The sequence below is a fragment of the Diorhabda sublineata genome, chromosome 2, assembly GCF_026230105.1.
Source record: "Diorhabda sublineata isolate icDioSubl1.1 chromosome 2, icDioSubl1.1, whole genome shotgun sequence".
NCBI lineage: Eukaryota > Metazoa > Arthropoda > Insecta > Coleoptera > Chrysomelidae > Diorhabda > Diorhabda sublineata.
This window is the reverse complement of record NC_079475.1, coordinates 12,726,764-12,741,467: the sequence shown is the minus strand read 5'-3', so window position 1 is coordinate 12,741,467 and position 14,704 is coordinate 12,726,764. Positions and strand designations below refer to the sequence as shown.

General features: G+C 33.2%; 1 protein-coding gene across 2 annotated transcripts in view; it reads left to right on the top strand.

Annotated features, from left to right (window-relative positions):
* The window catches only part of LOC130453340 (colorectal mutant cancer protein), an 82,756-nt gene that overhangs the window by 59,283 nt on the left and 8,769 nt on the right, over positions 1–14,704 (top strand). For both annotated transcript variants that reach the window (XM_056793019.1, XM_056793018.1), the window contains exons 4-7: positions 5,800–5,941; positions 7,861–7,964; positions 11,786–12,049; positions 13,987–14,155. In XM_056793019.1, coding sequence (XP_056648997.1) covers positions 5,800–5,941; positions 7,861–7,964; positions 11,786–12,049; positions 13,987–14,155 — 679 coding nt within the window. The remainder of the gene's footprint in view (positions 1–5,799; positions 5,942–7,860; positions 7,965–11,785; positions 12,050–13,986; positions 14,156–14,704) is intronic.

The window sequence follows — 14,704 nt, the reverse complement described above, 5'->3', positions numbered from 1 at the left end:
GATTTTAGGTGATAAAGATAGAGGATAGTCTTTTTATAAAGAATCGATTTTCCATTTGGGTTGACCTAGAGAACGATCACATTTGCCCAACCCACAGAAACGCATTGGCGTACCTTAGCTATAGTAAACCTAAAAAATACCCGATGAATTTTTTACTCAAATTACAATTGGAACAAATTAGTCAATGAATTTCTTGGTCGTACGAGGCTTTTCTGAAAAGTTTCCTACGTTACAAACAATCCATAATAATTCTCATTTTTCAACAAATAATAGACGTATTTTATAATGTCCTCGTTTGATGGAAATCTCTCTGCAGCAGAAGAAAATCGCTGGGTGCCAGATGTGGTGAATACGGTAGATTCGAATTCGAATTTTAGTCTCCACCGACATTTGTGCTTCATTGTGCTTCAAGTTCTTCAAAATCGCTGTTTGGAAATTGCTTCTTTGATCTTATCAAGCAATGATGCCTAATACCTACCTCCTATACAAAAAATACAGCCTTTCAGTTTGATGAAATCGTCTATGCCTATGGAATCTACTTTCTGAACTTTATTCGTATCAAAGGTTTAATGATAGATCCCGTTTTTATTTACAGTTATGATTCAACGCCAAAAAACTGCCTCGATTTATTTAAAACTCTCCAATAAGTTCTGGAAAATATTTATTCGAATTCCTGAATTTCCTGGATTGACCTAGAGATGGCGGTAGCTACTTGAAAAATATCACACAGTCTATACAACATATGTTCCAAGTTTGAAGACTCTACGTTGTTTAGTATTTGTTTGACAGGCATCAATAATGACCGAAAGGCATTAGCCCCACCAATATAAAAGCTGAACTAGATCTAACTCTAGGTGAGACTGCTCCTTCGTTATCAACAGTAAAATATTGGGTAGCAGAGTTTAAACAAGGACCTGCAAAGACCAGCATTACAGTGGTCGACCAAATGAGGTGACGAATCCAGAAAAATGTGATACGGGATGATCGTGTGATGACCAGAATTGGAGTGATTGATCAAATGAGGTGACGACTCCAAAAATGTTGAAGAAAATTCACAAATTGGTACTAGATGATCGTCGTCTGAAAGTGTGAGAGCTATCAGACATAGTAGACATTTCAAAAAGTGCTTTATAGTTAATAATGTCGAACTTATAGAGCATCGCTTGATTTTGCACAATGATTAATAACATTTCTTCTGCATCATCGAACCTCTAGTCCACAACGTTAGGCGCCCTAACGAAGGTAACGATCTCTCTGCACTGGCATTGCTTACTGGCACAATCTAAATACCTTTACTACCGAAACTTATATAAAATTCGATAAGACTCAGTGATTTATGGCATTTCTCCAATTCTCGGTGCTAACATTCTTCCATTATCAGTTCCACAACGGAGGAGGAATTTTTTGTTATTAGTTATTGTTTATCTTTTTACTTGGAACCAAATTAATTCGATTAGTTTTGAAACACAGTAGGAAGGAGGTAATCTTAAAATAATGTGACATTTCTTCTTGGCCATTTTGTGTGTTTGACAATTATTTTTGTTTCTAAAACTATGAGTTGCTTCTTTGTATGATACTCTTCGAAATATGAATCTTGTTCAAGTAGAAACTCCTGTATGTCTGCTTTTAAAGAATGTTTAGTTGAAATTTTACGAACTTTACTGATATGATGCGTTATCAAACACAATTACACAGTTCGCATGTAGTGCTGGTACCAATTTTTCTGTGAAACAAGACTCGAAAAAGATACCTTCAATATCCTGGTAGTAACTTAAAGAGATAACCTCAACATGCTCCGAACTTAATAATGACGTTCATTATTTCCAAGGGAAATTAAGGATTTCACTTTATTACATTCATATATAGATTAAGATTTGAATAAATTAACTTAATTCAGGGATTGAACTAAATAATTTCTATTTATAATAAAATAAATGCTGAATAAGTGTTCACAAAATATAATCTTTTTACGTTGCAATTTTAGTCTGGACTTTCCTAGATTTAACTGGGACTAATTTTTTTTATAATGTTATTTATCTATACTTTTAAATGATTCACTGATTCCGAAAATTAAATATTGTAATGCGGACCTGGACAAATTGTTTACTATTCAGTTCGCAGTGGGGCGTCTTTTAAGTTCGTAGTATAAAATTTTGTGTGAAATTCGAATATTTTATGCACTATTTCAACTGTTGCAATTCCATATTTTTTCACCACATTCAGAAATACGAGAAATAGGAAGCGACATATTTAACTTGTGTCGGCTGTTGCGAGGCCGTCAATTCCAATCTCTTTTTCAACTCCTACATACTCAATGTATTTTGAGATATTTATATCTATACATTAAATTGCAGTACGAGTTCTTTCAAGTTATAAGTTTATTGATATTCGATCTATTTAATATATCATGTGTAAAATGATTTTTTTAAATAAACAACACTTTGTATTTACAATAAAATAAATGCTGAATAAGTGTTTACAAAATATAATCTTCAATTCTAAGTCTGCACTTTTCTAGATTCAACTGGAACTAATTTTTTTATAATCTTATTTATCGATACTTTCAAATGAATCACTGATTTTGAAAATTAAATATTGATAGAATAGATAATATATTGAGAATACTTCGTAATGATCTAAAATACCTGGAATGATTCCTTTGCTCAATCCCTGATCCATTTATAAATAAACCAATTAGTTAATCATCACGTCAAATTATAAAAGATTATGAATAGAATCACTATAGCAACTGATGAGTCTGAATCTGTATGTGCATACAGTAGAAATCCGATTTCGTGAGAATCACATCTCAGCATCAAAATGGATCTTGTAGAGAAACGAGCGTTGATTGAATACTTGCGTTTATAGTAGTTGAAGTTAACGCAAATCCAATAAGATTTGGGGGATATATGTGGAGAATCTACAGTCTCGTATAACGGTGAAAAGGTGGTGTCGTGAGTATTGAGAATACTTCGAAATGAACTAAAATACCTTCTCCATATCTGATCCATTTATAAATAAACCAATTACTCAATCATCTCGTCAAATTATAAACTATTTTGAATAGACTCACGATAGAAACTGATGAGTCTGAATCTGTGTGTGCATACAGTAGAAATTCGATTTCGTGAGAATCACATCTCAGTATCAAAATGGATCTTGTAGAAAAACACGCGTTGATTAAATACTTGCGTTTATAATAGTTGACGCAAATTCAATAAGATTTGGAGGATACATGTAGAGAATCCGAATATCCGTTATAAACAATAAAATATAAGTATAGACAACTTCCAAAATATAATATGCAACTACGAGTACGCCAATGAATAAGTAAAAGTTGTCGTTTGTTTTTCGCTGTGTCCGTTCTCGTAAACATCCGGCGACAGATATTATGATTATTGTTTTGTAATGTTAATTTAATCTGATTACGATGTCCGCCTTACCACGAAACAAACTTTACTACATAAAAAAGGATACCTAAAATCGACCCAACTCGTGTCTACAAAAACTATTTCATTTGTAATTCTATAGATTTCGTTAAATGGACTCAAACCGAAAAGTCGTTGAAATAATGAATACGGGACATCAAATGGAATTGAACGTTTCTAGAATGGGGATAGGGGGGTTATTCGTTCATTTAACGAAGGCCTCAATCTGCCTACTACTTGGAATTTCACCGAGGAAATGGAAGGCTGAATCTAGTTTATAATACCCGCATAACAAAAGTATTTTTAGTAAACATTTTTTCGTACCATATAGTTGTACATTGTGAAGCATTTGCATAAATTATATTAAAAACACCTCTTATATTTCAAATAGTTTTGGGCATTGTTGTTGCTACGAACTTCTACTATTCAACCAAGTACCCTCATATTATCAATATTCTTGGAAATCCAATTTAAAATATTGAAATTACAAAACTATTCATATGATTGCATAAGTTGCATCATTGCAATTCATGAATTCGTATTACGTCTCAATTTCTATTATTCCAATTCCGATCTGAGGAAATTTACATAACGTTGAAAGCGAGTTGATTCGATGACCAACTTGCTCAATTTTCTTCTCGTATTTGAATACATATTAACATCCATAAACTAGATGGTTAGCCCTGCTTGACAGGAGACTACTTTCTAATATATTGTTTTTGAAGAATCAAGTATTTTTCAAAAAATACTATGATCTAATAATAGGATAGAAATTTCTGCATTGCGCTACGCTACGCTTCGGGAATCGTGGCGCGCAATTCAAACCTCTCATGTACAGTTTACCAATACGAATCTTCAACTTTCTGCCTCGAAATAGTTTTTTTTTATAGAGCAAGTTGATTATAATCAACATCTAGGCTCATATATTAAATTTAGAAATCAGGTGACAATTATTAAAATAAAAAAATTCATACTTGGCGTGTTGATACTGTCTTGAGTTCTTCATCTGCTCATTTTTCAATACGTTTTCGGAATTCAATTCTGATCATTGATCGCACTGCTTCACCAAGGTTCGGAATATGTTCTTAATAAACTATTTCTTTTACCATTTTCCTTACAAAAAGGATCCATTTTGTGAGGTCTGAAGACTAGCAGGTCAACATGTCAAATCATTGTTCCCAAAACTGATTATTTTCTATAGTTTGATATTGAATTTTGTTGATTTCTATGACAGAAATATATTTTCAAAATTTGAACGTTCTGTACCTAAGAAATTGATGAGGAACTGGTTGATTTTATGTTCGCTATTCTTCGAGAATCATGGCGCGCAATTTCACCATTTTTCATACACAAAAAATCCATTTTGTAAGGTCTGAAGACTGGAAGGTCAACATGTCCAATCATCTTTCCCAAACCTGATTATTTTCTGTAGTTTGATATCGAATTTTGATGGTTTCTATGACAGAAAGATATTTTCAAGTTTCAAACGTTGTATACCCAAGTAATTGTTGAGGAACTGATTGATGTTATATTTGAAATGGCCGGTCATTCAGAGGTAGAATTTCGAGATGGTGGTTTATCCTTTCGCGCAATTTCCCACAGTATTTACAATTAAAATCATGCGCGTATGGTATGTATGGAGAGATGAAGATGAAGTAAGACAGTCTTGTTATTGTACGTGAAATTGCAGACTACTAGCTTTGAGATGAAGATAAAGTTTTACTATTCGTAAACAAAATGGCTACATTCGATCCTTTGAAGTCTTCTTATACCATCTTTGATTAATGTTTCTTTTGATTGCGAATCACTGTCGTCAATGTTTTAGCTGATGAGGTTAACGACACAAGTAGGCAAAATGAATTTATTTCGTACTCAAAGACGAAAATCAATTGAAAATATTATTGAAAATTAATTTATATCAAAATCACTATTTAAATTTATAATTAAGACTTCAAGAATATTATCAATCATTGATTCCCTACGCTATTAAAAAAATGCGTGTTTGTAAAAATGGATGGAAACAAGATGACTTCAGATAAGTAAAATAAAAAATTATTTTTCCATTAAAGCGCTCGTATAATAACAAAAAAATATAACCCTCTCATGATATTTATTTTCAGAACGGCAAAAAAATCTATTTCGAATTTTTTGTTTGTTTTACCATCACGATTTCGATAGACCGCGATATTGCGCCGTGTGGCAAAAAATATTGACCTAACGCAAACCCTCGTCATTCCTACTTAGATTAAGGTTGTTATTTCAAATAAAAAGATTTCGTATTGATCTTGTGTCACTATTATTGTGCCTTTTCTTTCTGTCTCGGGCGCCAATTTTATATTATGAGTTCAATTCAATTGTTGTTTATTTTCAGGAAAGACTGCAACGTCAATTAGATGATCAAGCACAACGTTATGAAGAACAATTGACCGAGCTACATTCTGTAATAGCAGAATTGACTAGAAAATTACATCATCAGAGATCGCTGGTTATAGCTGAGGAGGAGGAAGTTTCAGGTAGGATCAAATTTTTTATCTAACATTGTATTCAACCATAATTAGCGTCCACTATAAATAGTAAAGTTCTTCCAATATCAATTGCAGATTATAAAAACCCTTGCCCACAATTTTGGTTGATCTACCATAGGCGTAGATACCTCAATTATTTTTGTGTTTTCTTTACATGTTTTTCGATTACGTGAATGATCCACAGCAATCCCTTTCGTAACTACTTGATAAATGGAAAATTTATTTACTCTAGTTAATTCAACAATTCTTATTATGATTGCATTATCAGATTGCTGAGTATTTTTCTTTTTTAAACATTTGAATATATTTAAATAACTTGCTGTGTTTGTATATCTAAATCTTTATGAATAAATTCATACCTGTCTTTATTCTCACTACACTGTGCATATTTTTATTTATTTAAAGAAATTTATGAATTAAATAAATCTCACCAAGCCACGCCACTACTTATCTTAAGAAATTGGGTACATACGCCTACCGACAGCTTAGGCCAATAGAAATGGATTTATGTTTACGATTCGATGTTTTCATTTATGAAATATTAATTGTTCCTCGCATAAATGTCTTTTGCAATTGATATTGGAAGATCTATAAGTAAATTAGGATTAATTTTGGAAGTATTGATGAGAAAATTTACGATAGTGGTAAGTGACCCTTATACGAGGAGATTTGACATAGACAAATAAAAACAAATATTTATGATTGGATATACAAAATATTCTCCATTAAGATCGATACACTTTGCATTTCGATTGTGGTACTTCCAAAATTTTGAACGCGTCAACCGCTTCTTAAGGTGTAGAAAAACGTTGACCTCACCATTTAATTTGATTTGCGGGTACAAGAAGAAATAATTGAGTGCCAAACAAGGACTGTACGGTGGATGACCCATCAATTCGATAATTTGACTGACCAAAAACGTTTCTGTTTGAACTGATGTGTGAAAGCTCGCATTGTCATGGTGGAGAATGATTCTTCTGCGATTGGTTTCCCAGAATTTTTGAACATTTCTACGTAGCTCTGATGTCTAACTTTTTCGAAGACACAGGCGACCACAGTGCTTAGTGCCAGAACAACTTTTGTTGGATTAGCTCGTCTTTGAAGACCCATACAGTCGATTATTGTTTAGTTTCTGATTCATAAGCATAGATCTATGATTCGTCGCCTGTCACGAACTTTTAGACGTCTTTTCAAGCACTGCGATTGAATTTTTTAGTATTTGCACCGATCGACACGAGCTTTTTTCAATCGATTGTCAAATTATGCGGTATCCATCGCGATCAAATCTTTTCGACAGCCAAATGTCGTGCAATATTGAATGTATCGCGGATGAAACTAATGCTAAATCTCATGACGATGTTGCGTCATCAGTTTATGTATAGCATCAATGTTTTCTGTAACGACCCTCACGAAATTCATCCTGCTGTTGGCTCAATCCACGTGGAAAGTTATTGAAAATCATTGCACGAAAATGTTCACGATTTATATCCATATTTTCATCAAGATGAATGTTTCAACTATCTGTAAACGACTCACTCGTAGGACATTAAAAATTGTCGAACTTCATGATGGCAATGTCTCATATCAGTGTATCATAACCATGGTATACCTGACCCATTATCAGTTAGCCATCAACTATATGTAAAACTGAGACAACATAAACTAGACTTATTAAGTATTAATCCTCTGTCGGTGCCCCATTGTAATAAATAATCATCTGCGTGGTTGAGGAAAAAATAGTGCATCTTCACCTGCAATTTGGACAATATCGCGGGCGAGAAATTGAAAAATAAAGAATACAATACAATTTATATTTTAGCTTTGTCTACGATAATTTATATATCCTCATAATTATTGTTGACCGGAATCAACAATAATAAATAATTTATCATACTTTTATTTTACAGAATCGTGCACAAGCGCTCATGAAGAATCGGTAACTTGTCCGTTAGAAGTTAGTGAGTTGGAACCCGTAGATAATGAATTGTCAGACGTTGATAATAAAATACCAGTGAGTATATCAAATGATTTATTCTGTCAAAAATTAAACTATTTTACTATTAATTTCGAAAAAGCTCAGGTCACTCATTATTTTATTATTACAAATGAGGTTATTTAGATAAAAACACACATGAACACATATTGTATACAAACTGCTACAGTTTAATTCAAAATTGATTTTTATGACCCAGAATGAACATCCAATATCACATCATAATAAATAGACGAATAATTTATAAAATTAAATGTTTAGTATGATTTTTTCACAATAAAAATCAAAATTTTTTGGCTAAAATCCATAGAGTTTCATTTTACAGTCAATTGATGATCATTTGAAAAAAATTCGTTTTTGTTAACACATCACTCAGAAAAACACTTTTTTTTTGGCTAAAAATCGATTTTATTCATCTTCTTCAAGAGCAATACAATCATTCCAACGCTTCTCTAGCATCTCGATGCCGTGCTTGTAGAAGGATTTGTCTTTTGCCTCAAAATTGACTTCAGTTTCAGCAATTGCTTCTTCATTTCTTCCAGTGAGCATTTTTTGAGATCAGTAGTCAATGGGGATCAGATACAGACTATATGGTTAATGAAGAAGCAATTCGAAGTGTAATTCGATCAATTTAATCATTGTTACCACCGACTTGTTAATCGGTGCATTGTCTTGGTGAAACAGTGGTTTTTTCTTCGGCATATGAAGCCATTTTTCCTTGATTTTTGTATTCAAACTATTCAACAACTCTATGTAGTATTTGCTATTGATTGTCTCTCCCTTTTGGAGATAGTCGATGAGCATCCAAAAATACTGAGGGCATAACCTTTCCAGCTGACTGTTGTGCCTTTGGACGCTTCGGACGTGATTCATAGCTACTGTCCACTCAGATGATGATCGTTTTGATTGCGGAGTGAAGTGATGGATCCATATTCCATCCATTGTCACATATTGATGCAAAAAATCTGATTCATTATGTGTAAACATGACCAAACACCGCTCTGAACTGTAAGTAAATGCAGCTCATGGTCAAATGTTCATACATAATTGTAAACTGCCTTCAGATATCTTTACGGCCTCAGCTATCTCACGCAATTTCAATTTATGATTAGATGTAACCAATTGGTTACATCTAATGGAGTAGAGTTGGGATAACAATTTTGAAGCCATTGCTGAGATTGTACACTATTTTTTTTTTTCATCAAGAATCATTGATAAATTAACACACGAAGTTATTTTGAAAATAACAGAAGTAGCTTCATTTGAATGACTGTCACTTTTTTCTGAGTAATCGAAACGTCATGGAATTATCTCATTTTTTATCACGAAAATCCGTTAATACATCGACAAACGCAAAAAAATCTATTTTTTGCGAAGGAAAACCCAGAAAAACATACTTTTGGTTAAAGTAAATCTGGAAAACATAGTTTTGAAAAAGGAAATTCAAGAAAATTAGATTTTATGCTAAATAGAATTTAGAAAAGCCAATTTTCGACGAAATTTTTCTAAAAATTCTTTAATACATCGATCAAACCCATAAAAATCTATTTTTGGATAAGGAAAATCCAGAAAAACATTTTTCGATAAGGAAAACCCAGAAAATTCGTTTTCTTGTTAAATAGAATCTATTAAAAGCCAATTTTTTATCACGAAAATCCATTAATACATCGATCAAACGCAAAAAAAACCTCTTTTTTTCGAGGAAAACTCAGAAAAACGTATTTTTGGTCAAAGTAAACCTAGAAAAACATAGTTTTGACAAAGTAAATTCAAGAAAATTCGTTTTCCTGTTAAATAGAATGTAGAGAAAACCAATTTTCGATCATGAAAATCCATTAATACATCGATCAAACGCAAAAAAATCTAATTTTACGGGAATCTGAAATTATTTATGATTGATTATCCATTAGTTTCAATGAAGTAAAATAAACCTTCTCGTTTGTTATTCGAGGATACCGAAAACAAATTAAATCACTAGTTTATAGCTCTTGTTTGCTATTAATAAAGTTGATAATTTAAGTTTGAAGCTTTAATATCGTGAAGTAACATTCACGTTTTGTTCAAAACAAGTTAATATCATGAATCACTCTTCTATTTAATTACCTGACCTTCATGTAATCTCAATTTCAAAGATTTATAGCCAATAACTAGATACTTTAAAGTTGGAAATTTTCCGATAAAACTTGTATCTAATGTATCTCAATATATATACCACGTTAACATATTTCTCGAAAAGTAGGAAATTTATAGAACCAACAAAAAGTGTTTTCCTCATTTTAAGTAAAAAATAATGGAAAATAAATAAACCATAATATAATATACACCAAGATGGTGGCCGAGCACCAAGATTAATTCGCGAGGGACTTTCCTTGGAATGTGACACACCTGTTATTGCAAGGCAAACCGCCCTTTGAAGCTTACCTACTGTTGTATCTCCCCAATTTTGGCCACCACAACACATTTAAACATCCAGTTCATCATTTTGTGTTCTATATCCCATGTAAGATCGTTTCCAAGTACTGACTCGAGCTCAGTCTCTGGTCGAAGTTCATCCTAAAACTCGTGGATAAAAAAATCTTCTTTGCAAGCTTTTAAAGCAGTGCACAGTGATTATTAGAGAGATTCTTTGGGATAACTATGCGCCTTTAAAATTTATTTAAAAAAAATTGAAGCCTAGTGATCATGCATCAATTCCTTCAGGCAGACCGTGGTAAAAAATATCTTGAAAATCACTGGTATATTGTTAACTTACACATTTATCAATCACTAAAGGTCGAATCTCGCTAGCAACACGCCACGCCACCCCACGCTATGCCACGTCGATTTAAATGGTACATTGTTGTGTACACGTTTGTTGTATATTATATTGCAGTACTTTTTCTATTAACAATACTTGTTATATTTCGAGTTAATCTTTAATATAAACCCAATGCGATAAAACTTTCCGTAGACTGGCATAGAAAGGCATTCATACGTCTTAACACGCGTAGGTTATATCGTCCCACGTGGGATAGCGTGGCGTAAGGTGAGCTGAGTTTGTACGCACACAATTGAAATATTTGACACGTGGCGTGTGATGGCGTGTTGCTAGTGAGTTTCGGCCTTAACAGTATCTAACCCGTAAGTAATAACCTCTGACAGCCTGTCGGTAGTACTCTTGCTTGACAACGATACAACTGTCTCTTCCTGTTTATTATCCTGAATAAGATATTTATAAAAAATATTAATGAGTTACAAGTTGAATGTTATATATACAGGGTTTGTTATATTTTATCGTTTTTATTATTTTTAGTGGCACTTGCTTGTTAATCGACTCGAAGTACACGTTTTTTATTAATCGTGTCCTACAATTACCACTTATAACGACCTTCTGACTTAACAACAGTTTCACACTGAATGATTGGGAAGCAGTAGAGGTTTGTTGACTCTTAACACTAATCCCTAATATCTGTTTCGATAAAAGGCATCTTCAGGTGAAGGATGATTAAAATTTGTGTTCATTGATTCCAAGGAATGAATAATGAAAGAGGGCGTGAAAGCCATGAAAATAATTGATAAATTACTGAGAGAACGATGTTATACTTTCTGAAGATTGAGAAACCAGAAAGCGAAGTAGCTTTTTATCAATAAAAATGATTCAACAATTTTTTTACTTCTTTTTAGTTATTCGATTGCAGAATTAAACAACAAAAACATTATCTTTCTATTCATTATCTCAATATTTTAAAATTCTTCTACCTTTGCTTATAAATATATATAGAAAATCGACAAATTTTCACAGAAGTAGGATTATCTTCTTTTAAACCCAAGTGAAAGGAAAATTTTTATTTTGGTTTCAGTTTCCCGAAAGTCCGCAAGCGTTACCCGAGCCAAAATTATCACTTTCCAATCACGAAAACAACGAACTTTCTCCATTCACAGAAATAGTGGAACCTCTAAAGAATGAAATAACTAATTTAAAACAGCAGTTACATGAAGCACATACCAGATTAGCTCAAATGTCTTTAGCAAGAATTGAAGAAACGTCTAACGATAAAAATATAGAATCTCCCGAGTCACATTTAGAAATTGATTGCGAACCAAAGATGTATCAGGAAGATAAGGTAAACTAATATTTCGAAAATTGATATCAATTAGGTACTATTTCTTCATGGAATAAACGAAGAAAATATTTATGATCTGAGTGTTGAAAATTTTTAGATGCTATGTCATTACATGAATTCTTTTATAGCGACGCGTTCGTTCCATCGATTTTGTGCAGCTCTTCTTATAACTGTGGCTATTAGACTAATGTCAACTAGGAGGAGTTTCGATTAGCACTCCTCAAAACAGGATTTCGATTTCGTAAAATCGAATTCAAACGGAACAATCGATTCCTTGGAGAGAATATGATGACATATCTGATTCTTCTGAAACAGTTGAACTTGTAAAAGAACCTAAAACTATTTTCAAAATATAGAAGCATTGAAAACGGTTTATACTTATTTAAAGAGCATTAGAAGCAGCCAAGTGAATATTAAATAGTTTATAGCCGTGCAAGTTTGACCTTAATCCGTTTAGATGTTTTGTGACTTTATCTAACACAGTACACGTAAATATATAGTATTCAACGTTACTTATAGGCTCACAAGGCACCAAATTATCCCGGAATACAATACAGGACCTCAGAGTTTTTATGTACATGAATTCGTGATGAAATATTTAGAATTTAGAATATTTAGAAACAAAAATAAAAATTTTTTTTAAACCAAGAGGGTCCATTTTAGTTTTTGTTACGTAACTGAAATTGCTTTACATAAATTCAAATTCGAGCATGAATTTCAGTTCGTTTAGGGAGACCATAAGTCGATTCAATTTTCGATGCTTGTCTTGCACTTTATCATCACAACAGAAAATTTTTCGCTCGCTGGGCTCCACCTATTTTGAACCACAGAACTCGCCGAATTGGTGCAGCTATGGAGTTTCTTGACAACTGATTTTTTAAAATCTATCATGACATGGATTCTGTTGAAATGAAACGACCATGATACACACAAATTATCCAACGCGACCCACAAAATTCCAACGAACCTTCAACAGTCTGGAGCAATTATTAGACCAGATTCAATATGGGAAGCGAATCAAAACAAACGAAGAGGCATGCTGACTTCTGAAATGGTTCTGATCCATGACAATGACCGTGCCTGTGCCCAAATACGACATGAGTTGTGTCCATAATTGTTAAGTAGATATCTGACATAATGTTGACAAATCATACCAAAATATTCATCTAATTTCCACTTGTAGTAACATCCCTCCGTCAATTACGTAAGAAAATATAAATAAAAAACACATTTTATCTATGCCATTATTTTTAAAGTTTGTAATACTCAGTAATGTTCAGTAATTAACTTTAATCGCACTCACTGCACAATAATATAAACATGAATTGTAAATAAACAAAATTTTTTGGAGCCAACAACAACAGCTACGTATTAAGTCTAAGGGTAGGAGGTAATCCGAGCTGTCAATCCAGCTCAGATCATTGGAGAGTGATGTGTGTTTGATACAAGTTCGGATATTTATGAAATCTCAGCGGCAACTAAGTGGTGAATCATAGGAAATCTACCCAACAAGCGGTTTTCAGTCCACCAAATAAATAAAAGAAGAAACAGTCTAGGAGAATACCACCACCAGCCCTAACGATTCCATTCGTACGTGAGGATGACTCTAGAACGGAGCAATCACAGCGAAGCAGCCAGCTGAACCGCGCAGTAAGCGTTTTATTTTTAGAAGCATCGTTGTAGATCTCCTGGATGGTACTATGTACCTTCACCGCGACTTAACTGTTATGTTAGACCTGGTTAACTACAATGAGTTTGATTTACCGCGACCCACTTTTTCTGTTCGTGCCATAACGAGATGCCACGTGTACTATTCTGGTAGGGCCTGGGAAAACTCCAAAAGAAAAGTTTGTATAAAGATTCATTGACTGGCGGTGGATTCCGAGGAATAAACCTCACGACGCCTCATTAATTTTTCAATCACACTATTTTCGTAGGTGGATATAAAATACAGCAACATTGTACCTATACATAGGACAAACATCAGGAATAATTGTTACTCCAGTGCTCCTGTACCAAAAGTGGCTGAAAGAATCAAACTGAAAAGAGCTACGGATCAGCGGGGCATAAATCCAAACGATTTACTTAATAGTGATTTGTCAACAGGTACGAATAATTTATTATTAACTTCTTTCTATTTTATTTTTATAATTAATTGTTGATTCGATGAAACGTTTCCTTAGAAGCTTTTGTTTGGTTTTTTTGACCTGCTGCTTCGGGATTGGTTCAGTAATGCCATTATACATTTATTAAATTTCTAAATTATACACTTTAGCAAGTTTCTTCTTCTCACTATTTTTAAGACTTAGTCTTGTTTCTATTTAGTTTCTTGAGAAGTAGATGTCCAGTTTTCGTGCCATCTCTTGGTATGTCGGCAGGGAGGTCTCCTTGAAGTTGATTTTACACCTTTTACCCATTTAATTCATCGATCCTCCGTCGTTTTGTCGGCGTGGTCTCTCTAATCTCTTGAATCGTACTATATCCTGAATTTTCAGACCTTATCTTGTAGCCTTGCTTCTTATGGGGTATCTCAGGCTCACTCCTTTAATTGTTCTCAATGCTTTCATTTCTGCTGCCCTCTTCAAGTTCTTCTTTTTTGTTGTTACTGCTCTAGTTTCCACTGCATGTATAAGTATAGATCTTACGATTATTTTG